The following is a 27,251-nucleotide window of genomic DNA, read 5'->3' as shown; positions in this document are numbered from 1 at the left end:
CCATCGCATGCAGCTACATTTATATGAACAAGAAAATGGCATACAGCCATGTGAACTCCATCAGAAGTCGTATGCAACTATAATATAATTATTTATACAAATTTTTGACAGGCTATCTTTACTCTTTAGTCCCAGGTTTGATAAGTATATACATGACAGTGTTACATATTTAGTACCGTTCAACCGTAAATAGTCTCACAACGTCACATATAACTTATCTTACACTGCACCGCTCACACGTGTGGTCGACTTCCGTTAAAAACACCGGTGTATATTGATTGCATGAGAAACTGTCAAAGGACAAACTTTACATAACTGGACATGTCTTGGTTGTTTGGAATGAACAAAGGCCAGGGTGGTGGCCAATTACCACCAGGCTTTCCACCACCGCCTGGATCCGGCGGTGACAGTGGGGGAAACGATGGCAAAACACCGGATAAATCGCGTTCAGATGCGTACACTTTTGACTCTGCAGCCCTTGAAAGAGCCGCACAGGCAGCTAAGACTTTGGAGCGTTCAGGTGATTATGTCATGAATACTTTGCCGTGACTTAAAATAATTTAAGTTTATTACACTGCCATTGTTTGCAAAAACCGTATCTAATTATTCTGTGAAAAGGTCACAGCAATAAAGTTCCGCACAGGTGAAGGTCATTGGTAAAGTTTCAAGACATATCATCACAGTCAGGTATGCTTTATTAGAATTATATGTTTGGTGGTTGTTAAAGTCTAATGGTTGAAAAGATGCAATTGATATCATTCAAATGTTATCTGGTTTTTACATTTGCAAAATTTACGAATGATGTAACTTTCATTTTTTCTATCCATTTGAGTACAGGGCTGGCCCACATGAGTGTCAATGCACAGGTTAAAAGTTTACTTAATATTTTATTCTCCCTACTCTTTATAACAAGATATACAAGTTCGATTTTCCTTATCAGATGCAGGAACAAAAATGCTTACAGTATGATGAGTATGGGAACAAGCCAAACCTTTCTTTGATGATATGCATTAATTTCAAACCAGCTAGAATTTGCATGGTTTACGTACAACTTTAAACCTAGGGATGGCCCTAATGGTTACACAGTCTCAAACCTTGAGACTAGTATTTTCCAATTATTACTGGATGCCTTCATGAAAATGTTTACAAAATGACAAAAGTATTTTTCTTCTCCTTCTAAATTTTGCTGTTTTATAATGATACCCTATTATGAAATGAATAATTTATTGTCTCTTGTAGCACATGCTAAAGATGCATTGGAATTATCAAAGATGCAGGAGCAAACAATACAGATTGAAAACCAGAAGAAAATCAAGGTAAATGCAAAACCAGTTTCTGGATGCATCAAAGTATATAAAGCTATAGCTGATGTAATCAGGTCTAGGATTTCATGATATTATGGTCCAATATTTACAAACAGTCTGTAAATTTATATACCATTTTTTGATCAGTTAATTGACAGACAAAAAAGTTGAAGTTTAAAAAAAAATTTGATTACTTTCATTTTTGTGTCGCCTTGAAAAAGGCGACATATAGGGGTTACTTTTATCGTCGGTGTTGGCGTCCCCTTAAGCTTGTCCGGAGCATAAGTCAGTCATTATAAGTCGGATTGACTTCTAACTTGGTATGCATGCTTCTTATAATGACCCGAAGTGCAGTGCACAAGAACCGGTACTCTGCACTTCTTATTTTTTGAGTTATTGTCCTTTGTTAATTTTCATACTTTATTTTTGTCCAGGCCATTTCTCCTGAAGTAATAAAGCTATGGACATGAAACTTCATAGGATGATAGATCTCATTAAGAAGAAGTGCAGTGCCCAAGAACTGTTACTCTGCATTTCTTATTTTTTGAGTTTTTGCCCTTTGTTAATTTTCATACTTTATCTTGATCTCATACTATTTATTAAAGATTTAAAAACAGTGTCAGATTTGTAGCATGGAATGGCTATGAAATTAGATAAATATGAATAGTGTACTAAGAGGAATAACCAATAAAATGTCTAGGAACAAAATGCTATTGTTAGTAGACCCATTGAGTGAAGATTTAGTTGAGATCGAGATTGATTGCATGAGGGTAACAAGGCCTTTTCCCACGTGTATAGAAGCCCTTCCCTTAAGTTTGGGGAAAAATGTAGTATATTTGCAAAAGTGGAAGGACAATCTTGATATAAATTGAATTTAAGAGAGGGTTGGGTGAAATGCATTGTTGTAAAGAATTTTCAATTTTTTTGTGTAACAGCCCCTGCTATAAAAGGACAAACAGATCTGGCCCTGACTTATTCAAATAAACCTTGAAAACCTTGGTTATGGATTATCTTTCCTTGCCTTGTTAAATGGAAGAAAGATTTTCACTTGTGTAATTTATTAACTTTTGTTTTTGATTTCTTATGCAACCCATTTATGTCTGCGATATTTGTTTTAATTGCACGACACAGATAAGGGTGTTTGATTAAAATAATATACAGAGTCTGAGGGGATCTATATCAACCATTTATATATAAAGATATTGTTTGACCTTAAAAAACATGGTCTTTTGTCATGCCAAAACAGAACTTAGATGGCTTAAGACTTGAGGAACTGGCATTCTATTAATGAAGTCTGTTGAGCAGAATCCATCAACCAATAATAAATAACAGGATTAACAAAATTAATTCTCATTCAACTTGACTTACAGGAGATGGAAGGCCAAATAGAACAAATGAAATTGGAGCAGGCTAGAGTAATGGAGGAGGAGAAACGTAAAACTTTACGTGAAGAAACAAAGTTGAGTCAACAAAAGTCACAGTACCAGGACCAACTAGCTAGAAAAAGATATGATGACCAGTTAGCACAGCAGGTATTGTTTCTATATATATATACAAAGTAATTATTGCTTGGCAAACAAATTTGATATTGCAACTTAACATACAAGAATATAAATAAAAACCCTGTTGACAATATTTCTTTGCGAGTCTTCAAATAAAAATAAAAGTACATAAAAACATTCACATTTATGAGCTTTACACTTCAGGACTTGCAAAACATTTTTATTTACATTTTCCTCAAATGGAAAGACAATGTTTTCTTATCTCCGTATACAAATAATGGAATGTGCAACTCTCTGTAGTTTACAGAGATTTAATATCTTGGAACCAGGCAAAAGAAGTCTTTAAAGATGGAATAATAGAACTACTAGAAATTTAACATTTATGTTTTTAAATTCATTTAGCTTTTAATTTACTTTTGTTTTCAAAATATTCTGCATATTGAGTATGTATACAATATTTCAGGCCAGATTGAATGAAGAAAACTTAAGGAAGCAGGAAGAGTCTGTACAGAAACAAGAACAAATGAAGAGAGGTAATGTAAATAAATCCATCTTGTAGTTTGGTACTGGAATCCCTTAAAAATTAAATGGAATGTTCCAAATTCATAGCAGGGGGGGAATCCATTACACAAAGTCAGCTGGTTGAGGGTTAAGAACAATTATGATGTGAATAAGTAATGCCTGTAATATGTACTAACATATTTTCTTCAAAATCAGTGTCTGAGAATGCTTCAAGTTGATTAATGTTATGCAATACAGATGTATTGTAAACCTGAATTTAAATGTGCTAGCTGCACAAGGGGTGGAGGTAGAGTATAGATGGGAGTCAACATTACCAGTATAGTCTGTACATATTAATAAACATCTTTTGTTACAGTTTCAACTTAATAAACAGACATGTTTACTGTCACGAACTGTACAATTATTGGACCTAATACTGAAGGAAATTTTTTTCTTTGTAGCATTGGTTAATATTGATTGTAGAATACAATTACTCATGATATTCAGTTTCAAAATTTAATGGGTTTTTTTTATGTACAAAAGGGAGTATGGAGTACCAGGCAGAACTTAACCACAAGAATGATATGAAAAGAATAGAGGCAGAGTTACGAGGAAAAGCTAAAATAGACAGAGAGAACCAGGATATTCTAAAAGAACAAATACGCCTGCGGGCACAGGAAGATAGGAAAACAAGACTGGAATCTATCAAGTAAGGACCGGGCTTGATTAGAAAAAAAATAAAGAAAATTAAGGAGAATTTTTGTAATTAAGATTGTAATCTCTGATGCTAGATTTGTCTTTTCTACCTATATTTATGAATTATTGATGAAGTCAAATAGTGTCAGGCATTGTTTTAAAAAAAAGCATCAAGTAAGAACTTTGTAATGATCTCAGCCCTGAGAATAAAAGGTCAGGAGAAAAATGCTGTCCAGTTAGACAATTTAACCTTTTTTTCTTAAATTTTGAGATGTAAAAACTAATTTTCAAAGCGCAAAATTAATATTATAATATAAAGTGAAAAAGTATTTTCAAGGTATTTTGTCATGTTTTCAGGACAGCAGGAGCTGTGCTAGGGGAAGGATTTAAAGCATTTATATCAGACTGGGACAAAGTGACAGCTACTGTAAGTCAATTATCTATTTGTAAGGGACTGTATCATGTATTAACACTTGCTAAACTTGTCCATCTGGTCATGTTTGGAACTGTTCCATTAACAAAATAGGGATATTTAAAGGTCAAAATTTGAAGTTAGTCAACCAATTGTATAGAGTCTTGTCAGATTGTTCAGATTTGCAAGCTGTCCTGGCTCTATACTGGTGACAACAGCTAAACACTTTGGGTCCAGGTGCTAGTGGGCATGGACAGTAGCTCGCATTTACCACTACAGTCCCTGCTCAGCCTTAAGCTGAGCCTACAACATTTTCAAATTAGCGGTAAATGGTGTTTGTTAGGGATTCTGTTTTTCACTATTTTAATTTAATATATGAATTCAGTCATCCATTGAACAGGCTAGATACTCCTTAACATGAGTATCTGTCACAGATTTTATACTTTCAAAATTGTATATTTGTTTATTTATTAGAATAAATTGTTATTTAATGAACAACAGTTTCTGTTAAACCTTCAGATGTATTTGCTGAGGTGCATTTATCCATTTTGCAAATACTTTTAGTAAGAAAAAATTATTGCATGAAATATTTTATAGTCAAACATTAATTATGATTTTAAGATGTAAGTGTTTGTTTACAGGCTGCGGGGATCACGCTGGCAGCTGCTGGTATATATGGTGCCAAATACAGTATAGGTGTAGCTGCCCGGTACACAGAGGCTCGCCTTGGTAAACCATCACTAGTTAGAGAAACTTCCAGAATTACTGTCTTAGAAACTCTGAAACATCCAATCAAGGTAAGGCTTTACAGAAGTTGGCCCCAAGGTTATATATAACAACTTTTTATCTGAGTTCCATCTCAAATCTCTGGATTTTCATTGGTCAGTGTACATTCAGTGGCAGCCTCTGACCAATCAAATACCTTGAGATCTGACCTAAACCTTAGAGAAAGTCTTTATAACCTTGGATAATCTTTAAGAAAAATAAAGCCATTATGCGTTATTTGGTAAATTGAGGAGATTTCAGTGATTAATTACATTTAGCTGTAAAAAGCTCTGTAATGTTTGTATATTTTAATTTGTATTTCTAAAAGCTGGTGCAGCAAATATTTTTTTGTTTTTGTTCATGTCATTTTCAAGAAAGCAGAATGAAAATTAAGCTTATTTACATATGCTCATGTGAATACATATAGCAGGGATGCCAGTTTTCTGCGGATTTTGAGGTCATTGAACCACTTTTGAGAACAATTTAAATCCGAGGAGAAAATTTGGGGGAGGGGGGTCTCTTTCACCGAGTTTGCTACCGTCTATTGTCTGCCGATTGTAAATGTTTAGACTGTACCGTAAATATTTAGACCGTACCGCTTTTCGGGTATGTTCAGTTATTGTCGCTATTATAGTAAGCCAATGAACGATAGCGTTAAATATACCAACCAATCGTAGCGTCTTTCTGTAGTTGAAGAAAAACAAAAAGTCAGCCGATTAGCAAGAGTAATACAATATCAGTTAATGAAAATATTTGATCAAGCATTAAAAGGAAATGCATTTTAGACCATCTGAAAAGGATTTGTTGTTGATGGAAAGAAGAAGTAGGGTAGATCATCAAGATGTATATATTACAGTTATAGATACTGATTAATTTTATTGAAATTAAAGTCTGCCTTAACTTTGTTACTGCCAGTCAAAATAATACAATATCAGTTAATGAAAATATTTGATAAAGCACTAAAAGGAAATGCATTTTAGACCATCTGAAAAGGATGAAAACCCAGGAGCTTCCGGGGGCTTCGCCCCCTGCTCTGCCACCAGGGCTCTGCCCTGGACCTGCATTGGGGGCCTACATGGCCCCCATGACCCCTCGTGTTTAATTTTCCTCTTTTTTCCAAATTGTCTGTTGGCATCCCTGATATATATGTGAATTGGTAAAAATATTTTTCATTTCTTGTTATTTATTATTTACAGATCGGAAAGAAAATATTTAAAAAGAAAGAAGAAGTATTAAGTGGAATTATATTAAAGGTAGGTGATGTTTTGCGAACATTTCTATGATTATTGTAATTATTATTGTACCTTTACACTTACTTTTAAACATATGTAAATTGTGTGTTTCACAAAACGTTGGTACGTTTTTTCTTATAAGGTATTTTGGAAATATTTATCAAAATATCAGAAAAATTTAGTTGGTGACTGCGAATCATTCAACAGTCAAGTTTTAAATTGTAATTGATAATTATTTACAGCATTTTATGACAATATAGGTATATATGCCACTGGGAATGGGTGGCAAGAAAGGAAACGAATACACTCATCGGATCACAAAAAGGCATAATTACTAAGTGTAAGAGGGAGAGATAAAAAAATATTGTGATAAATGTTAAAAAAGTGATGAATAGTTTTAAAAACTTTATATAAATATGGTATGCTGTATGTTTTCTTGGGTTTACAACTTTTGTTCATTTGAATTTTTGAATTTGATTTTCTTTGCAGCCAGAATTAGAGGAGAGATTGAGAGATGTTGCCATAGCAACAAGTCATACTAAAAAGAACAATGGTTTCTATAGAAACTTGTTAATGTACGGACCACCTGGAACAGGAAAAACAATGTTTGCCAAGGTAATTATTGTATTATTTAAAGTTGCATGCCTCTAGATGAGCCACCATTTTTTTAAGAAAATAAGACATGTGAACAATATTCAAAGACATTAGTGATTTCTGATTTCTGCATGACAATTTATCTCTGACATAAGCAGAAGTCTAATAGTCATTTGTCTCTCACCACTATTTCAGAAATCATGTAGGATTAATAATTGGTCTTGGTCACTGGCTGAGAAATAGGTAATTACTGGTTAGTTATCCTGGAATGCCTGATAAATTGATGGACTACAGAGATTATCAGATATGATCAAAAATTGTTTTGAAACTTAACCATCATGAAAATCAAACCCAGTTTATGAACTTCTGGTTTATGACTAATTTCATGGTTATACGGACATTTTAATATTTCAGAATTTAGTAAAAAACCAAACTTGTTTTGAAACCAGCATAAAAATCAAACAAACCAAGTTTATGAACTTCTGGTTTATGACTAATTTCATGCTTATATATATATAGATGGTTTAATATTTTAGAATTTAGCCAAGCATTCTGGTATGGACTATGCCATTATGACAGGAGGTGATGTAGCACCGATGGGTAAAGAGGGAGTTAGTGCAATGCATAAAGTATTTGACTGGGCACAGACTAGTCGGAAAGGGTGAGACAACTTGTTTTTCAATGAGACCAATATAAATGTCTTCCAGTAACCAGTTTTTTCCCTGATATAATTTCGGTCTGATAAAGAGTGCCTGTTTTCCCCTAAGTGGGATCTAAAACTTCTTCAGTTACTGTATAGATATGATATAATCATTCATCTGTTTTTATGGCTTGTTTTTCTGGCCAAACTGACCAATTAATTTGAAAACACTACTGGCTAGTGGCAAATTTTCCGATTTTTGCTGACCCAAACATGTTCTGGAAAGGGTGAAAATACACTTAATTGTTACATAGAACCCTTGTTTTAAGTTAATACTATTGCTCGTGATCGTTATAAGTGTCCAGTTCAGACTTCCCGAAAGTTGAAAAAACTGTCAGACATTCGGTCTGACAAACCATGAAAATCTGTCGGACCGAAACAAAATCTGTCAGACCAAATAAAATTGATCAAAATCAAAGAAAAACTTGTGTTTGTATTTCTAAGACACTTTTTGTTTTTTATTTTTTCGCCGTAAAAATCGGCACAATCCGTACAGCGCATTTTCATCTCCTCCCTGCATACACCAATGATTCATGGGTTCTGCTTCCATTTTTCATAAATTTTCGTCTCTGGTCTATTCTTTTCATCCTTTTATTGCTTGTTTCTGCGCACTTCTTCTGACGTAGATTTTCGGTTTTTCCCAGGTTTGGCACCTTTAGCGACGCCATTTTGTATACATGCGGCTTGGATAAAAGCCGGACAGTCGGAATAAAAAATTGTCGGACCTGATCAAAATTTATCGGACATGTCCGTCGGACCGACGTATTTCGGGAAGTCTGCAGTTATTAATACAAGTGTCAAGTTACCTAAGCTTTTATTGCAGGAAACACACACTTCTACCATTTGATCAATAACAACATGCCTAATACTGTTTATAATCATCACACAGCTCTTTATAAAAAAAATAGCATGATAATTTGAAACAATTTTTATTGAAAGAACATGCAGTTTAGTTATTGGTTTTAATTATGGTATTTCTTTTCAGTGTGTTATTATTTGTGGATGAAGCTGATGCATTTTTAAGGAAAAGAAATAGGGTATGATAAAAATTTTACATTTTCAATCAAGTTTATTATTAACAAAAATTATGTTTATATACCGTCCTTCCCTGGGTTTATTTTTACCTATTCATTTCTGGTAACAGGCTTGTCAGAGCATTACAAATCTAAGTATTCAACAGTATAGCACATGGTCAGAGTGTAAGAATAATGCAGGCAGACATTTCCTTCTATGACTGCTGTAAGTTCAACTGTTTTGCAGGTGGAGGTCAGATGATTAAGAAAAAAAAGAGATATTGATACGATTCAGGGATTATTTTTGCTTATTTTATAGTCGTTTTTGGGTCATATTCCCAATTGAAAATAGTATATTATTTTCCCAATCCACAGGAAAAAATTCCCAATTGAAAGTATAAAATAAAAATATTGAATAAAAATTCTAAAATCTTTGCAAATAAGGGCTTCTTCACTGTAATAGTGCTTAAATCTTTGAAGATGCCATCATAGACAGTAATTGTTTGCATCCATTTAATCACTGCAAAATTTCAGTCATGCATTTTTTCCCAATTTTTTAACAGAACACCACTGAAGTTCCCAATTCCATGGGTATGGGTCGTGTTCCCAAAATCCTGGAAAAAATCCCTGTGATTTTTTGAGTTGTTACAATGTATTTATGACTAATATGCATGCAAGACATATCGTAAATCATTGTCATTGAAAGAAAAACAAGTGGGGTGTCCGTGGCAGAGTGGTTAAGGTTGCTGACCCTTCACTGCTGTGGGTTCAAATCCTGACAGTGATTTTGGATTCTTTCATGTGAGGAGGCTATTCAGCTAGCTTACGGAATGTTGGTGGTTTTATTTGGGTTTTACTAAGATCTCCCTCCACCAGTTAATATATGACATATACTGTGTTGGAGCAACCTAAAACCCATGTAAGAGAAAAAAAGAAAGAAATTAAAAAGGCTTTATTCCCCTCTGTGAATGATTGAAAGGGACTTGTACTTTTTGGGAGATTCATAATTTGTGTTTGATAGTTATAAATAAAGACATGTATTTTCAGGAATTGATAAGTGAGGATATGCGTGCAACATTAAATGCCTTTTTATACAGAACAGGGGAACAATCAAACAAGTAAGTTAACTTCTTTCTTGTCGGAAATTTAAATCACTCGGAGTACAAAAAGTGAATTGTCTTTGAAAATAAAGAAATGAATGGAAATATGAGATAAAAATTGTTGTGGATTCCTGGAATTATTTGACAAATACTGTATTGGTTAACAATTTAACATGTAAACCCTCCTTTAAAAGCGTTACTTGATTTTCTTGTGTCTTTTAATTTTCTGAAAATTTAAAAAAGGTTTTTTAGAGTTTATTTGTTTTGAAATGTGTCTAAAATTTTGGGCATTAAACCTTAAGCTTTTTTCTATTACTGAAATTTTTTTATAGAAGGGAAAAAATGTAAAAATTTACTTTTTTTTTTAAAAATTTAAGTGTGAAATCAATTGGGTAAAATTTTAGTGAAGAAAGATTGTTGTCCAAAATTCTCGCAAAAATACTGACACAGTCAAAAATGGAGATGTTCAGGCTTACATTGCCAAATATCAATAGCATAGGCAATCTAAGGTAAATAAATAAAAAAAAAAGAAAACAACCACTATTTGTTTTGCAGATTTATGATAGTTTTAGCCAGTAATACACCGGAACAGTTTGACTGGGCTATAAATGACAGATTAGACGAGATGGTGGAATTTTCTCTACCAAATCTAGAGGAGCGTAACAGATTAGTACGACAATACTTTGATAAATATGTTCTCCAACCAGCATTTGAGGCTAAAGGGTAAGCTTGATGTATGATATGCTCTCCATATTTCTCGCATCAGTTACTGCATGCCGTCTAGCTTTAACTGCCGCCACCACTGTAAACAATAAGTGAATCATGTGACTAAAATACACGGTTTTAGGGCATCTGGTTATTGTGAAAAATATTTATTATAATAATTTTACAAAATACTCTTTTTTTAACATGTAATATATAATGCAGCATAAGAATCAGTGAAAATTAAAACAATGAGATAGAAAGAATTAAAATTCAGATATAAAAGTGAGAAATATACTGTGATCTGCAGCAACTAAAACATATAGGCAAAGGTTTCTGCACTGATCAGGGGAAGTAACTGCTGCAGGGAATCTGATGTTTTAGGACAATTTTAGAATTATTTGCCTCTGAGAATTGTTAAAGGATATATCAAATTTTTGAAGTCTATTCTTAAAGACAATAGTTTAAATTAGTGTGTATATCCAGGCAACAGATTGATAAAATATATTATAGACAGTTTAAAACATGAAATAGGGATAGTTTATTGTAATTCTGCATTATTGTAGTTCTGCATGAAAAGGGGATATTTTATTGTAATTCTGCATGAAAAAGGGAAAGTTTATTGCAATTCTAGCTGAATTGGAAAATAAAATTATAAACAATTTCATATAATGCTGCCTGAACTTTTTATTAGCTCACCTGTCACAAAGTGACAGGGTGAGCTTTTGTAATTGCTTTTCGTCCGTCCATCGTCCGTAAACCTTTACTTTAAATGACATCTCCTCATAAACCACTAATCCAATTTCATCCAAACTTCACAGGAATGTTCCTTTGGTGGTCACCTTTGAAAATTGTTCAAAGAATTTAATTCCATGCAGAACTCTGGCTGCCATGGCAACCAAAAGGAAAAAAACTTTAAATAACTTCTTCTAAAAAACCCAAAAAGCTAGAGCTTAGATATTTGGCATGAAACAACTTCTAGTGAGTGTCTACCAAGTTTGTTAAAATAAGAGCCCTGGGGTCAAAATTGGCCCCGCCCCAGGGGGTCAATGATTTTCCCTATATATGCATATAGTAAAAACTTAAAAATCTTCTTTTAAAGAACCCAAAGAACTAGAGCTAAGATTTTTAGCATGAAACCAGTTCTAATGGATGTCTACCAAGTTTGTTCAAATAAAAGCCCTTGGGTAAAAATTGGCCCGCCCTGGGGGACATTGATTTTCCTTTTATGTGTATAGCAAAAACTTTAAAATCTTCTTTGAAAAAACCGGAATAGCTAGAGTTTAGATATTAAGCATGAAACATTTTCTAGTAAGTGTCTACAAAGATTGTTCAAATAAAAGCCCTGCCCCAGGTGTGTCATTGTTTTTAACTATATGTGTAAAGAAAAGACTTGAAAAAATCTTCTTTGAAAAAACCCAATGAGCTAGACCTTAGATGTTTAGCATGAATCATCTTCTAATGGGTGTCTACCAAGTTTGTTCAAATAAAAGCCCTGGGGTTTAAAATGGCCCCTCTCCGGGGGCCTATATACAGGTGAGCGACTTCAGGGCCATCATGGCCCTCTTGTTGAGTTTTGTTTTTATTTGGTAGTAAAGATATGTCAAAGAAAGATTTTTGCATAGATTGTAGCATATGTAATCAATCCTCCTATTTATTATAATTTTATCTGTGGGTCTGAGACTTGCTTTATTGTTATATGACAATGACATTTTTACTGTGCCTACAATGATAATGAAGTTTTTGTGTCAATGTTTTTATTAAAGGAGATTGAAGGTGGCCGAGTTTGACTTCGACAAGAAATGTACAGAAATAGCAGAAAAAATTGAAGGATTATCTGGTAGAGAAATCTCAAAATTAGGTGTTGGCTGGCAGGTAAGACTGGATTTGATGTACAGTTCAGAATAATACACCATTTGAATAGAATAATGTCACACTAATGATCCCCACCCACACAAATTCACAGGGAAATAAGTTAGATAACAGGTACTTTGAATTTGGTAAATGCTGCCAAGAGGACAGGCAGTATACTGTTCGCATGTTTCGTTGAATATTCCATTGCTATTTTTCCTGCCATAACAAAATCATCGCTTTGATCTGGTAGAGCTGGATCAGGATGGAGGTCAAATTTGGAGGATTTGCATCCTTACCCCTTGTATTGCCACTGTATTATAGGGAAGGGTGGGGTGGTGGGGATTGGGCAAGGAGCAATCCAGAGCATCACCTGACTGGCTCATTACTTGTAAAAATAAGATGAATACTCAATCATGAGAATAAACCCTTAATAGTAATATTTACAAACTTATTAATATCATGTATATCTAGGTGTTTTCAAATTATTACATAACCAAAGTTGTTTTAAGGACTTTTCGTCCAGTAATGATATGTCTAATTAACATACAGTTGTTCATAAGGTAGGGATATTGACTGTGATAACTGTTGTTTTCAGGCTGCAGCGTATGCTTCAGAATCCGGTGTTCTAACGGAAGCTATGATAGACGAGAAAGTCAAGGACGCCATGAAGTCACACGAGAAGAAGGTAATTTGGCAGGAAGATCACTCCATATATACAACGGCTGATCAGCGTACATTATCACAGAAGGCGGCCTCCATGGTGATCCCCAAAGCACCGGCTGTTCCGGAAAGCTGATGATTGACATGATTTAGGTGTTACTAGGATTATTTGAACAATTATAGAATTAGATAATGTTACAGACCATATACGTAAGGTTTCACTGACCTTAATATGGTATCAAAGAAGTATGTCGACTCGTACAAACATACCAGTTTGTTAAGACAGATTAATGGACTATTCTAAGGTATTAGACCTGAAGTTGAGGAAGGTGGAAATGTAAGACATGCCAGAAAGGATCATATTTTAAATAGTTAACAACAAAAGAATTTGTTATGTTTAAGGAAGACATGTTCAGTTTTAAGTTTTTATATTAATTCTTATAGTCCTTGAAAAGCATCAACAAAAAAACAATTTTCATCAGATTCAAATTTTCAAAATTTATAATTAAACATATATATTGTGAGTTGTTATTAAGATGTAAAATTATTTGTGTTAATAAGCATGTTGCAAATTTACTGACATTTGACAAGGTAATTATATGTATCCAAGAAAAAAATGTACACTTGTTCGAGATAATTTGAGATCATAAGCCTCAACATGATCCTGTCTTTAGATCCAGCAGCTTGGAGTCTCTCTTATGTTTGACAGCTCTAAGCTGGTTCCAGCTGCTGGAGATAATCTTTTAGAGAGAACATCTATGGGTTTCATTAATCAAGAAAAATTTTATGTGCTGGTATACCAAAAACCAAATAACTATTTTAAAATTAGCAAGAAAAAGCATTTGTCATTCTTAATAACCATTGTGCTTCCACTGCCATGTGTCACTGTGTGACACAGTGATTTAATGTGTGACACAGATATTTAATGTGTGGCCCATTTATTTAAATGATTTAATGTGTAACACTGATTAAATGTATGACACACTGATCTGATGTATGACACACTGGTTTAACGTGTGACACAATGATTTAGTGTGTTCATCAGTGATTTAAATGATTAATAATGTGACACAAATTATATGTGTGACACATGATTGAATGTGTGACACAGACATAATGATGTTATGTCACAATGACTGTTTAATTAAAGAATCATGTTGTATATTTTGAAACTAAGTAGTGATGTGTTGTTTTAATATTGGTAAATTTGTAATAAAAACAATAAAATGTGTTATGTATCAAGTTGTGCAATGTTGAATTACTTTTGAATTCCAAATATTAAAATTGAGACCACATTTTGTTGGACAGTAGAAAACTCCAAACACATTGACAAAATTAGAACCTAGTTCTTTAGTGTTCGATGATAAAATAGCATTTATGTTTCTGTATGAACATATAATTTTATTTATACCATACTGTTTTAAAGTGAAATGCAATTTTATTACTATAAAGAACCAGATTTCACTTGTATTCATGCATTTAAATTGTAAATATTTTTGCAACTAACTTGATAGTGAATTGCACTGTGCTGATTTAAAGAAATGTAAGCATTTGCAAGAATTTGAAAATGTTTAATGCACATGGAAGAACACTTCCCACTACCCTATTTGTCTATCTTCCATACATACTACATTTTGTAATGTACTATGCATCGAAACGGGTGGCCCTGGCCGAATAGTTGACTTCAAACCACTTGCCTCTTGCCTCTCTGGGTTGGAATCTGACTGGGACTTTGCATTCTTTCACGTGGGGAAGCTTTCCAGCTAGCCTACAGAATGTCAGTGGTTCTACTCTGGTGCCTGTTTGGACATTTGCCCCTGCCCCCCACCCTTTAAGGAAATGTGCCCTTTTGCCCCAGTCCAGACAGTTGCTAAGTGAAACGATCTTTTCCTCAGAACTTGCAAATTCTACAGGTGAGTATAAGATAGTGGCCTGTGGACCACTTACAAGTTTGTTCAAATGACAGCTCTGGGGTCAAAATTTGCACCTTCATGGGATCAAACCGCTAAAAAAACCTCTCAACCAACCAGCTTAGATATTTACCACAAACATTTCAGTGTTCAAATTCTGGCCCATTGGTCAAAATTGGCCCAACTCCTTTGGGTTTTCATTGTACAGGTTTATATTGTGTAAAAACTTATATTGTGTAAAAAATATTCTTAATCGTCAAAGGCTGTGATTTAGATATTTTGTATAAAACATTGTCCAGTGGAGTTATGCCCCTTTTACTTTGAAAATAATATGACATTTTCAGTTTCTGTTCATTAACTCCCTAACAGTACAACTTATTCAACTCAAACTTGACATATGGATATGTCATGAGAAAATACAGGATGGATATGTCATGAGAAAATACAGGACAAGTTCTTTTTGGTCATGGTTCAATGATTTTTTGCAGAGTTATGCCCCTTTTACTTTGAAAATAATATGAAATTTTAAGTTTCCGTTCATTTACTCCCCAATGGTACAACACATTCAACTCAAACTTGACATATGGATATCTCAAAGGAATGCACAGTCAAGTTCAAATTTGGTCATGGTTCGATGATTTTTGGCAGACTTGTGCCCCTTTCACTTTGAAAATAATATCAAATTTTCAGTTTCTGTTCATAATCTCCCTAACGGTACAACACATTCAACTCAAACTTGACATATGGATATGTCATGAGAAAATACAGGTCAAGTTCAAAATTGGTCATGGTTCGATGATTCTTGGCAATGTTATGCCCCTTTTACTTTGAAAATAATATGAAATTTTCAGTTTCCATTTATTATCTCCCCAACAGTATTACACATTCAACTCAAACTTGACGTATGGAACGTCAAAGAAATGCGCAGGTCAAGTTCAAATTTGGTCATGGTTCGATGATTTTTGGCAGAGTTATGCCCCTTTCACTTTGAAAATAATATGAAATATTCAGTTTCTGTTTATTAACTCCCCTATGGTACAACACTTTGAACTCAAACTTGACATATGGATATGTCATGAGAAAATACAGGTCAAGTTCGAAATTGGGATGGTTCGATGATTTTTGGCAGAGTTATGCCCCTTTTACTTTGAAAATAATATGAAATTTTCAGTTTCCATTTATTATCTCCCCAACAGTATTACACATTCAACTCAAATTTGACATATGGATACGTCAAGGGAATGCGCAGGTCAAGTTCAAATTTGGTCATGGGTCGATGATTTTTGGCAGAGTTATGCCCCTTTCACTTTAAAAATAATATGAAATTTTCAGTTTCCTTTTATTATCTCCCCAACAGTATTACACATTCAACTCAAATTTGACATATGGATATGTTTTTGGAATGTGCAGGCCAAGTTCGAATTTGGTCATGGTTCAATGATTTTTGGCAGAGTAATGCCCATTTCACTTTGAAAATGATATGAAATTTACAGTTTCTGTTCATTACCAAGCCAACAGTGTTACATATTCAACTCAAAATTGTCAAAGGAATGCACAGGTCAAGTTGGAATTTGGTCATGGTTCAATGATTTTTTGGCAGAGTTATGTCCCTTTCACTTTGAAAATACTATAGATACATCTTAGGAATAAGCAGTTTAAGTTTGAATTTGGTCGTGGTTCAATGATTTTCGTCAAAGTTATCTTTCCTGAATGTTGGAAAAATTTTGAACTTTCAGTTTCAGCACTCATACTTTTGTGGAAATGTATATAGCCATTATTTTGGCGACAAATATGCAATATGCTATTTTCAAAAGGTTAAAACTGAAAAATTTCAGTGCCTTGAACATTGTATAAAAATGGTTTGTGTTAACATTGAAAAGTTTTAAGGGCTTTGAACTTAGAATGAAAAAAATAATTTGTGCAAACAAATTTGGAACTAAATATTATTACATTTGAAATTTTGGCTACATGCGGGGGCATCCGTGACATGATGACACATTTCTAGTTTAATTATTGCCCTTTGTTATTTTTCATACTTAATTTTTCACCTGAGTGGAGCATAACTAAAACGTGTTTGAGATGTCAACATGAAATGTCATAGGTGGATAGATCTTATCGGGGAGGAATGCTGTGCACAAGAATGATAACTCTTCCCTATACAATTTTTGAGTTATTGCCCTTTGTTTTTTGTCATACTATTTTGTCGGGAGCTTCTCTCAAAAAGTATTTTAGGTATCAACTTGAAAGTTCATAGGTGGATGGATCTCATTGAGGAGGAGTGCAGTGCACAAGAATGATAACTCTACCCTGCATAATTTTTGAGTTTTTGCCCTTTGTTATTTTCAAAATTAATTTTTGTCCAGAGCATAACTCAAAAGGCCTTTGAGATATCAACATGAAACTTCATAGGTGCATAGATCTTACTCAGGAGATGTGCAGTGCATAAGAATGATAAATCTACCTTTCATATTTTTTTAATTATTGCCCTTTGTTATTTTTCATACTTAATTTTAGCACCTGAGTGGAGCATAACTCAAAAGTGTCTGAGATGTCAACATGAGATGTCATAGGTGGATAGATCTTATTGAGGAGGAATGTTGTGCACAAGAATGATAACTCTTCCCTATATAATTTTTGAGTTATTGCCCTTTGGTCTTTTTCATACTTTTTGTCTGGAGCTTATCTCAAAAAGTATTTGAGGTATCAACTTGAAACTTCATAGGTGGATATATTTTACAGAGGAGGGGTGCAGCACATAAGAATGATAACCTACCCTGCATTATTTTTCAGTTATTGTCCTTTGTTATTTTCAGCCATCAGTATTCACATAGGTTTCGAATTTGTTATCACTTCAGCCATCAGTTTTCATTACCAAAATACCTCTTAAAATTGAATTATTCTGCTATACTACATATAAATTCTTCCAATGCGGAAACACTTTCGGAGGGGGTGGCCATGTTGACATAGCTTTTGTTCAAATTATAGCAAATGGCGCTGCCTTTGGTGATAATAGTTTGACCTTTTGTGTATAGCAAACATTGGCTTTTCTTAGCGACCGGTGCACACCTTCTTCGCAACGTTTGACTTCCCTAAGCATCAAAGAACTTCCTGTTGCAGCGAGTGACTTTCATTGTAATTATTCACTTTCGTTTTCAACCAGTGACTTCCATAGCAACCATTTACTTTCCTTAAGAACCATTGATTCCCCTTAACAACCTTTTCCGTAAAGAATCCATGACTTCCATAGCAATTATTGACTTCACTTAGCAATCAGTGATTTCCATAGAAACCACTTACTCTCATAGCAACCTGTGGCTTCAACAGAAATCATTGATTTTCCATAGAAACCAGTGACTGCCATACCAATCATTGACTTCCCTCAGAAGGCTATTTTACTCTCTCTCTCTCTCTCTGGCGTCGGTGTCACACTGTGGTTAAGTTTCTGCATGCAAGATGTATCTCCGAAACTACTAAAGGGAATGCATTGAATTTCACACACTCGCTCTTTTTGATTATCTGAATTGATGGTACAGTTTCTATATCTCCGAGTGACTTCTGTTCAAGTAATGCTCCTTTTTTATGGAGCATTTAGATTTGCCTTACGTCCTTGCTTGCATTCGCGTGTTCCCATGTTGTGTCACAAGTAGCTCTAAAAGTGCTTGAGCTAAAGTCAACAAACTTTACAAGAATGTTGATGTGCACCTTGGGGTTCGCGTGTGAATTAATTCAGTTTTGTCAGTTGTTGCCCTTGACCCGTTAAAATTTTGCAATTCTAGAGTCATGGCATTTTACAGGTATGTTGCTCAGTATGAATAGTTGTGTACCTGAGGGTTTGCTTATGGATTTGTTCAGTATTTGTAGTTATTGCCCCAGATATAGGAAAAATGCCATTTTCAACTTTTGTCGCGCTTAGTCCAAAACGGTTTTGGACCTGGAGTCATGAAACTTTACAGTGATGTTGGTCAGTTTGTGTTGTTGTGTACCTTGGCTTTTGCTTGAAGATTCATTCATTATTTGTAGAGTTAATTTGCAATTTTCAGATTGTGTCGAGCGTAGCTCAAACATTTAACATAAAGTCATGAAACTTTACAGAAATGTTGGCCAGCATGTGTACATGGTGTAGTTGTGCACTTGTGGGTTTGCTTGTGTATTTATTCACTATTCGTAGAGTTATTTCCCTTGACTTAGTAAATAATTGCAATTTTCAACTTGTGTCGTGCGTAGCCAAATATGTATTTGACCTGTAGTCATGAAACTTTACAGGAATGTGAGTCAGCATGTGTAGCTATTACTTTTGTGGGTTTGCTTTTGGATTAATTCACTTTTGGTAAAGTTATTGGATACGGCACCAAACAGGAATCTGCTTTTATTGAAGATGACATCGATGCTTGTGATTAAAGCGCTCGCTGATGTACAAAATCATTCTAGAGTACATAGATTATATCTGTAAGATGAATATAACTTTCTTGCATTACCCGAGTTGTTAAAATTTCATTAAAATTGACGAAGGTGAAAAAGCGTCGTCAAAATCTAGATTTTATTTACTGTACATCAATTGCTGCTGTCGGAATTGCCCACATCCATGTGCTAAATTCTAGAGAATAAAAGCGCAATGATACCCCGTGAAAAATCTTTATATTTCATAAATTATTACTATTAGTTCACATAAAGTCGGAAGCTTTCTTCATCTTCTGTATGTAATGTCGATATATATATTTGTTCTTCTTTGATAGTTTTTAGCTCACCTGAGCATATGCTCATGGTGAGCTATTAGGATCACTCTTCGTCCGTCGTCTGTCGTCCGTCGTACGTCGTCCGTAGTCCGTTGTCCGTTCACACTTTTCAAACGACATCTCCTCTGAAACCATAAGACAGATCATAATGAAACTTCACAGGGATGTTCCTTGTGTGAAGCCTTAACAAAGTTGTTCAAAGAATTCCATTCCATGCAGAACTCTGGTTGCCATGGCAACCAAAAGAAAAAAACGTTAAACATCTTCTTCTAAAAATCCCAAAGAGCTAGAGCTTAGATATTTGGCATGAAACATCTTCTAGTGAGTGTCTACCAAGATTTTTTCAAATAAAAGCCCTGGGATCAAAATTGGCCCCGCCCCAGGGGGTCATTGATTTTCCCTATATGCATATAGTAAAAACTTAAAAAAAATCTTCTTTTAAAGAACCAAAAGAGCTAGAGCTAAGATATTAAGCATGAAACATCTTCTAATGAGTGTCTACCAAGTTTGTTAAAATAAAAGCCCCGGGGTCAAAATTGGCCCCGCCCCAGGGGGTCATTGATTTTCCCTATATGCATATAGTAAAAACTTAAAAAAAAATTCTTTTAAAGAACCCAAAGAGCTAGAGCTAAGATATTTAGCATGAAACATCTTCTAATGGGTGTCTACCAAGATTTTTCAAATAAAAGCCCTGGGGTCAAAATTTGCCCCGCCCCAGGGGGTCATTGATTTTCCCTATATGCATATAGTAAAAACTTGAAGAATCTTCTTTTAAATAACCCAAAGAGCTAGAGCTAAGATATTTAGCATGAAACATGTTCTAATGGATGTTTACCGAGTTTGTTCAAATAAGAGCCGTGGGGTCAAAATTGTCCCCGCCCCGGGGGTCATTGATTTTCCTTATATGTGTATAGCAAAAAGTTGAAAAATCTTCTTTGAAAAAAACCAAATAGCTAGAGTTTAGATACTAAGCATGAAACATCTTCTAGCGAGTGTTCACCAAGTTTGTTCAAATAAAAGCCCTGGGGTCAAAATAGGCCCCGTCCCAGGGGTCATTCCTTTTCCTTATAAGTGTTATACAAAATCTTTAAAAGATCTTCTTTGAAAAAAACTCAAATAGCTAGAGTTTAGATATTAAGCACGAAGCATTTTCTAGTGTGTGTCTACAAAGTTTGTTCAAATAAAAGCCCTGGGGTCAAAATTGGCCCCACCCCGGCTGACATTGATTTTCCTTATATGTGTATAGCAAAAACTTAAAAGTCTTCTTTGAAAAAACCCGAATAGCTAGAGTTTAGATATTAAGCATGAAACATTTTCTAGTAAGTGTCTACAAAGATTGTTCAAATAAAAACCCTTTGGTCAAAACTGGCCCTGCCCCAGGTGTGTCATTGTTTTAAACTATATGTGTAAAGAAAAAATCTTGACCAGCTAGACCTTAGATGTTAAGCATGAAATATTTTGTAATAGGTGTCTACCAAGTTTGTTCAAATAAAAACCCTGGGGTTTAAACTGGCCCCGCTCCAGGGGCCTATATACAGGTGAGCGACTTCAGGGCCATCATGGCCCTCTTGTATGACAAAGTACTAAGATTTCGAATCTATTATAGCCAAGTAATAGGAGATTTATAACGTTAAACTGATTTATAACAATATGGATAGTTGTGCAAATTGATTAGGCGGACTGATAAAGCGATTGGATTTCGTTTATAGGAAAGATTGTTGGGTTGTTAAGTACTTTATGTATCCTCTTACATTTAAATAATTAAATAATGTGTTTCAATGACACAGTCCATAAGTATGGTAACCTTTCATTTATTATAGATGAAGAATTTGAGAAATTATCACCATCTATTGTTTGTTAAATCATTTAAGTTTTCTTTATAACTATCTCAAGCTATATTTGTAAAACAAACACGTCTTCCAAACGTATCAAATACAGGGGGTAAAGAATAAAATTTGCCTTACCTAGTGTGTTTATAATTGTATTTCATAGATACGTTAGGTAAATGAATTTATTACTATATATTTTAGTAACCAGAAAATTATTCCGAAAAAGCTCCCTTTAAAAAATGTAATATGCAGACAAATATAAGCCAAACAATTGGTAAAGCTGGTAAATGGTAATAGAAGATTCTGAATTGTTTTGCACTGAAATACATCACAATTATGATAAATTACCATCAAAACTTCTGTAAACCATTGTGAAAGCTTCAGCATTAATAACAGATGATTTTGTGTTTATATTTTAAGAAGAAAATGTTTAATTACATGAACAAGTTAAAGGAACTCCACTGAGGTCAAAAATCGTAAAAACATAATTTAAATTTCGTACATAGATCATTTCGGGCACTTAAAATAGAAAGACATGCGAAAAAAATACTTAAGAAATATACTCGGAAAAAATATGAAAATCGTATTTTTGTTCTATTCTTAGCCAAATTTTAGTGAAAAGCGTTGCAACGCTTTTCAATTTTGGTTCATTTTTTACAAATTATTCTGGAAAGAAACGGAGGTAGCGAATGATCTGAAATTTTATACACAACTTCTCGATCTCGATAAATTTTATCTCTAGAAATATGTCATTATCTCCCGTGGAGTCCCTTTAACGTTTAACAGACATGTGTTGTCAATTTAAAATACCTCCTTGTGATTTATTTTTTGAGTGTTGAGATATTAGACATACTTCCCAAAAATTATCTGGTTTAAATTTTTATGTTACGTTATCGTAAAAACATGTATAACAAATGAACTTGTCTCAAACGCGCAATATTCAAGTAGATTGCTTAAAACATTTTATTCATTAAAAGCGTAGATTTCTACAATAGCTTAAAAATACAAACAGTTTGATTTAAATAAACGAACGTCATTAGAAATTCTTGACATCGTAAAACAAACACATATTGATAAAATATTTAATTGTTAAACTTGTTTATCTTCACACGTCTTATTTGTGTATTTTAGGCTTAAATTAATATTTTTTTAAAAATAGGATATTCTAATGAATGATAAAAGTAGTAGAACTATTATTCACTTTTGTTGTGGCTATGATTTATCTTTAAAACTACGTTTAAAGTGTTTGACTACTTTCGACCAAATATTTAACACGTCCTCCTTGTAACCGGCCTGCATGGCAATGTATGTACATTTTTCTTTTTTGGTATCTAAACAGTGTTTTGCTTCATTAGTTATCTCCTGCCAATCACTGTCACTGAACGTTTCATACTTCAATCCTGGAACCTTATGCAGGACATATCCAAACAACAAAACGTCATCGATATGAAAAAACGGCGACTTCGAGGCGGATAGATATAAAGATGGCATTATATCATTCGTCATACTCACAAACTTTCCTTTGCAAAATTTCAGATATCTTTTTACTCCTTTGAAATGACTTTCATCAACATACCATTTTGATGTAAAATCTCTGTTTATAGGCTCGGATTTGTATTCACAATATACGTTTGCCTTTTGTAGCGCTTTAGAATGTTTTAATTTATAGAGATACAGAAACATATTGACTACAATGTCGTCATCAACTTTCAGAATCATCTCCGCATTGCGACATCTCTCCGTAATCCATTTAAAACCCATCACACCTTTATGTGTAAGGTTGGTGTAGGAATCTATAAAATCTCCTTGTACAATATCCTTATACTTTTCGAACTCCATTTCAAGCGCAGATTGGACAACGTGACTCACAGTTCTGCCGACAAGAAACACAACTCTGACTGTTGCTAAATACGAGTAATACGTGTCGTTTGTCCAAGTTGCTCTTATACTCTGTCTCTGTTCAAAATGGTCTGTCGCTGAATTAACTACAACAATCATCGTAAGATTCTTCACAGAACGGCAACGATGACGGTTCTCAATAACATAAGGCGCACTTATGGTTAATGGAACACTCGGATTAGACGCATTTATAAGTCGGAACAAATACGGCTGTACTTTGACAGGGTACTTTAAATCTTTAGCATCTTCAAAATAAGCATCCGTGTCCAGATGGAAATATTCAGTCTGATATCGCTCCAAATACAGCAATGAATTTGTAAATATTACAAATACTAACACTGTGATAGTGGCAAAAATCGTGCATTTCTTTAACTGTCGTAACATGGCCAGATTCGCTATTCTGCTGATTAAATTTATAATGTAATTAGCTGGAAATTCATGGTTTGATTTGAAACGTACCAATAACATAAATCCTTTCTGCTTTGCTTGTTTCAAGTTCCCTTTTTAAAGAATCAGGATTTCGAGAGTTCAGGTGAAAATCAAAGCTGCGATCTGAAACGAAAATTAAGCAACAGCGTTTTATTAACCTTGCATTTTCATTGAAGTAAGTTTTTAAAAGGAATGCTCTTTTTTAAGTGTTTTGTTTTTGAGGTGTTGGTTAATATGATAAAAGTACATGTACTCGTAATAGTGATGATGATGATGATTAACAGATTTATATAAATATATAACATAACACGTTCAATTTATTCGTTTCCTCTAAGGAATGACTCAAAATAAAATGTTTTACCTGAAGTAGTTATATGATGAAAAAAAAACAGTTTTGCTTTGATAATTTAATGGTCTTTACTTCTTTAAAATACAATTCATGCGAACAACGTCATCTTAAAATGCATCACAATCATATAATAGTAATATCTATTTGTTCCTTGCACAGGAGCTTGAAATTCAATAATCAATAATAGCTCTAAAGTACGACATACCTATATTATACCTAGCTTAATATATATTATCATTTTTTTAGATATAGTGTTTATTGTTTCAAGTTTATTCTTTAGTAAATAAAAGGCATCTAGTTATATAATTTTTACAGATTGGAGACGTATGACAGAAATTTAGACTGTCTCTGACTACAGGCAACAAGAAAATTACTATTTCTACTAGTATATAAAATATATTTTATATAGTAATTTTGTTCTTGATGATCAAGGGGTGATTATTATTATTATTAATTGTTATGACAATTTGATAGATTAATGTGAATGTATGTATTCTAGGCTTAATGAGGGTCCATCCGCCCTTTCAGGTACTGAGAGTACGGACCCCGGACATGTCACCATTCATGTCCTTAAATGTTACTATTTACCAAAAGGTGACCTATAAATTTTGAATTCAGTAATTCATTGAATGATACTAAATATGTATGCAAGTCGATTTTTGTGATGATACAATTTTGATGCACGGGAGGCCAATGAGACCAATATATGCATAATGGAGAAAAATAAAAATGAGCTTGACTGATCGATAAGATTATGCAACTCGGACTGATACCTGACACATTTTCTGTATGCACGACCGACATGCACGAACATTCTTTCCAGGTTTTAACAAGCGAATTTTGAATAGAATTGCCAAACATTGGTTTCTTTTTCAATTTTGTCAGCTTAAGAATTTATCTAGAATTTAGAACTTATATCTAGAATTCAACTTAAGGTCTTCAGCTAACCCGTTCATATACTATGATAAGGCATGAACAGATCAGATACCACATCAGATGAAAAACAAAAATGTTAAATAGCGGCTTATAAAGTTCTGGAAGCCACATTTTGATCATTATTGGCATGGCAAATGTGCGAGACCATAACTTCATTTTACTTCTTTACTGCTACTCTCCATTTGTTCTTTAATCATTTGTCTTGTTGAAAATGAAACCCTCCAAACCCATTACAAAGTGGAACACAACAGTAATTCACCATTTCTAAGACTGCAGTGTTAATGAGTTTACTTTGAAATATAGACTTTAGCTTATTAATTAATAGATCAGTTGATTACATACTCCCATTGAAATTCAATGTAAACCAGCTATACACAGAGATAGCCAGCATACAGGTTTATTTGTTAGGGGCGCTGCAGAGATAACTCTGCTGGATTATCTAGAAACTCTCCCATTTTGTTGTTTTGTAGGGAGTTTTGTTCGTTTGTTGAAGTGGTTGAATATAATTGTGGTGATCTTAATTGATCAGGGTTTATTAGTTGTTTTGGTTGTTGAGTTATATCTGTTTGTGAAGATATAATTGGTTGATATTGGTTGAATGTGTTGTCTGCATTCAAGATTTATATTAGTTGATGCTTTGTCTTTGAGGATATAATGTAAATAAATTGGGTGCTTATAGTTTTGCTTTTTCTGATGCAGATTTGATTGTGTGAAGTTAATATTGTTGAATGAATGTTTTGTTGGTTTATACTGCATCTTAGAGTGTAAAAAATATCATTTCGTGTTCTTCATTTTTGTGGTGATTTTATTGTTTTTTTGATTAGAGCTTGGGCTCGCCAGGTGTCTAGTATTGTTTCGTATTAAAAGACGTATACGTTGAAAGATATTCGTATAAGTGGCTGATAAATGATCTGTGTTTGTTTTGGGTGTAAAAATAATGATCAAAAGTTCTTTTTTTTGTGCGTAAATAATAGTCGGAGTTTGTTGTTTAAATGTATATATTGATTTGAGATAGAAAAAATATAAAAATACCTAAAAAGTGTTAACTAAACAATTACATGCTAGTTTCCAACTGAGAATATTTCACTTTTATGTCAGGCGCGTGCTGCCCAACCCCCATAGCTTTGAAATTGGTTCCAGTATTTATTTACTGAATCTTTCCTTAGATTAAATAACATCAAAGGCAGACATCTTCTCCTGACAATTTGGGGCTCGTCCGGGATATTCTCTTTTAAGTTGGAATTTCCTGGCATAAACAATTGTCAAATATTAATTTATCAAAGTTTAACACAATTTTTTAAGTGTAGCCATTGTTATATAGAGATTAAAGATTTGGGAATAACCGATTGTCCCGGTGCTAAAGAGGTAACAACCATTTTGTTGAGTAATAAGTTTACCCCTTTAGGGTTTCGTAAAAAAAGTTTATTTTTTTTTTATTAGTAATCCATTATTAAGCAATTATGGATTATATTAAATGGGTATTTCATTGGGAGAGAGGCTTGGGGTTTGAAGACGGGTGAATCAGAATATCCGTTGAATAAAATAGAAACGAAAATTAGGGGACGTGAAAAAAAAACGGCGATTTGAGGCCGACCGTAAACAAAAGAAGCTGAACGTGAGGAAGACGACGGCCGTTTTTGAGGGCCGAGCGTCTAAAAAAAAAGCCGAATACGTGACGGAAAAAAAAACCGTTTATTTCAAACTGAAGTAGAGATGAAAAATGAAAGAGCCAAAAAATAGGAAATTGATGAAAAAGTTAAAAAATCGGGTGGGGAGCGCCCCCTTGATAAACTTCCCTTTAACAACCGGTTTGGTTCCCAAGAAATTGCCTAATTTTTGAAGAGTCCCAAAAAGACAAAGTGCATATACTGTATAGAAGCGTTTTGAAAGGTTCTCCATAATCAAGGATTTGGAAAGAAGATACATGGGCAATAAGCTTAATTTTCTTTATTTAACGGGAAACGTCTTTGAAGTTTTACCACTACGAATTTGCCTCCCGGAGCAAGCCCATCAGACTATTCCAAGAATTTAAAAACAGCAGTTTTTTCAAAGATTACCAATTAACAGAAGAACGGTTTCAGAAAAAAATTTAGAAGAGTTAAGCCCAAACAAGGGGAAGACGTAAAACCAA

The 27,251-nt window shown here is 33.9% G+C and overlaps 2 protein-coding genes across 2 annotated transcripts; one reads left to right on the top strand and one right to left on the bottom strand.

The window, feature by feature from the left end:
- The first annotated feature begins 218 nt into the window (after nt 1–218).
- LOC132729071 (ATPase family AAA domain-containing protein 3-A-like) lies at nt 219–14,266 on the top strand. The gene is made up of 15 exons (XM_060714816.1): nt 219–520; nt 1,240–1,316; nt 2,675–2,836; nt 3,270–3,339; nt 3,851–4,016; nt 4,361–4,430; nt 5,057–5,212; nt 6,377–6,433; nt 6,902–7,027; nt 7,543–7,667; nt 8,692–8,743; nt 9,767–9,837; nt 10,375–10,542; nt 12,288–12,396; nt 12,971–14,266. Exons 1-15 carry the CDS (start codon nt 322–324, stop codon nt 13,169–13,171), a joined length of 1,809 nt encoding a protein of 602 aa, XP_060570799.1. The 5' UTR covers nt 219–321; the 3' UTR covers nt 13,172–14,266.
- Nucleotides 14,267–21,556: 7,290 nt separating this feature from the next.
- Nucleotides 21,557–24,112, bottom strand: LOC132729073 (beta-1,3-galactosyltransferase 1-like). The gene has a single exon (XM_060714817.1). The coding sequence runs from the start codon at nt 23,872–23,874 to the stop codon at nt 22,720–22,722; it is 1,155 nt and encodes a 384-aa protein (XP_060570800.1). The 5' UTR covers nt 23,875–24,112; the 3' UTR covers nt 21,557–22,719.
- Nucleotides 24,113–27,251: the final 3,139 nt, after the last annotated feature.

Source organism: Ruditapes philippinarum, unplaced genomic scaffold (genome assembly GCF_026571515.1).
Source record: "Ruditapes philippinarum isolate M1 unplaced genomic scaffold, ASM2657151v2 ctg5615_1_1_1_1, whole genome shotgun sequence".
In the NCBI taxonomy this organism is placed as follows: domain Eukaryota; kingdom Metazoa; phylum Mollusca; class Bivalvia; order Venerida; family Veneridae; genus Ruditapes; species Ruditapes philippinarum.
The sequence above is the reverse complement of the archived record's forward strand: the minus strand, read 5'-3'. Positions and strand labels throughout refer to the sequence as shown.

What these genes read in the sequence shown, in the direction of transcription:
- LOC132729071 (XM_060714816.1), top strand. Translation starts at nt 322, where the DNA reads ATGTCTTGGTTGTTTGGAATGAACAAAGGCCAGGGTGGTGGCCAATTA. An exon ending in TAAGTGGAATTATATTAAAG is followed by an intron (nt 6,434 to 6,901) that starts GTAGGTGATGTT and finishes TTTTCTTTGCAG; the next exon opens with CCAGAATTAGAGGAGAGATT. An exon ending in TTTTAAGGAAAAGAAATAGG is followed by an intron (nt 8,744 to 9,766) that starts GTATGATAAAAA and finishes ATGTATTTTCAG; the next exon opens with GAATTGATAAGTGAGGATAT.
- LOC132729073 (XM_060714817.1), bottom strand. Translation starts at nt 23,874, where the DNA reads ATGTTATTGGTACGTTTCAAATCAAACCATGAATTTCCAGCTAATTAC.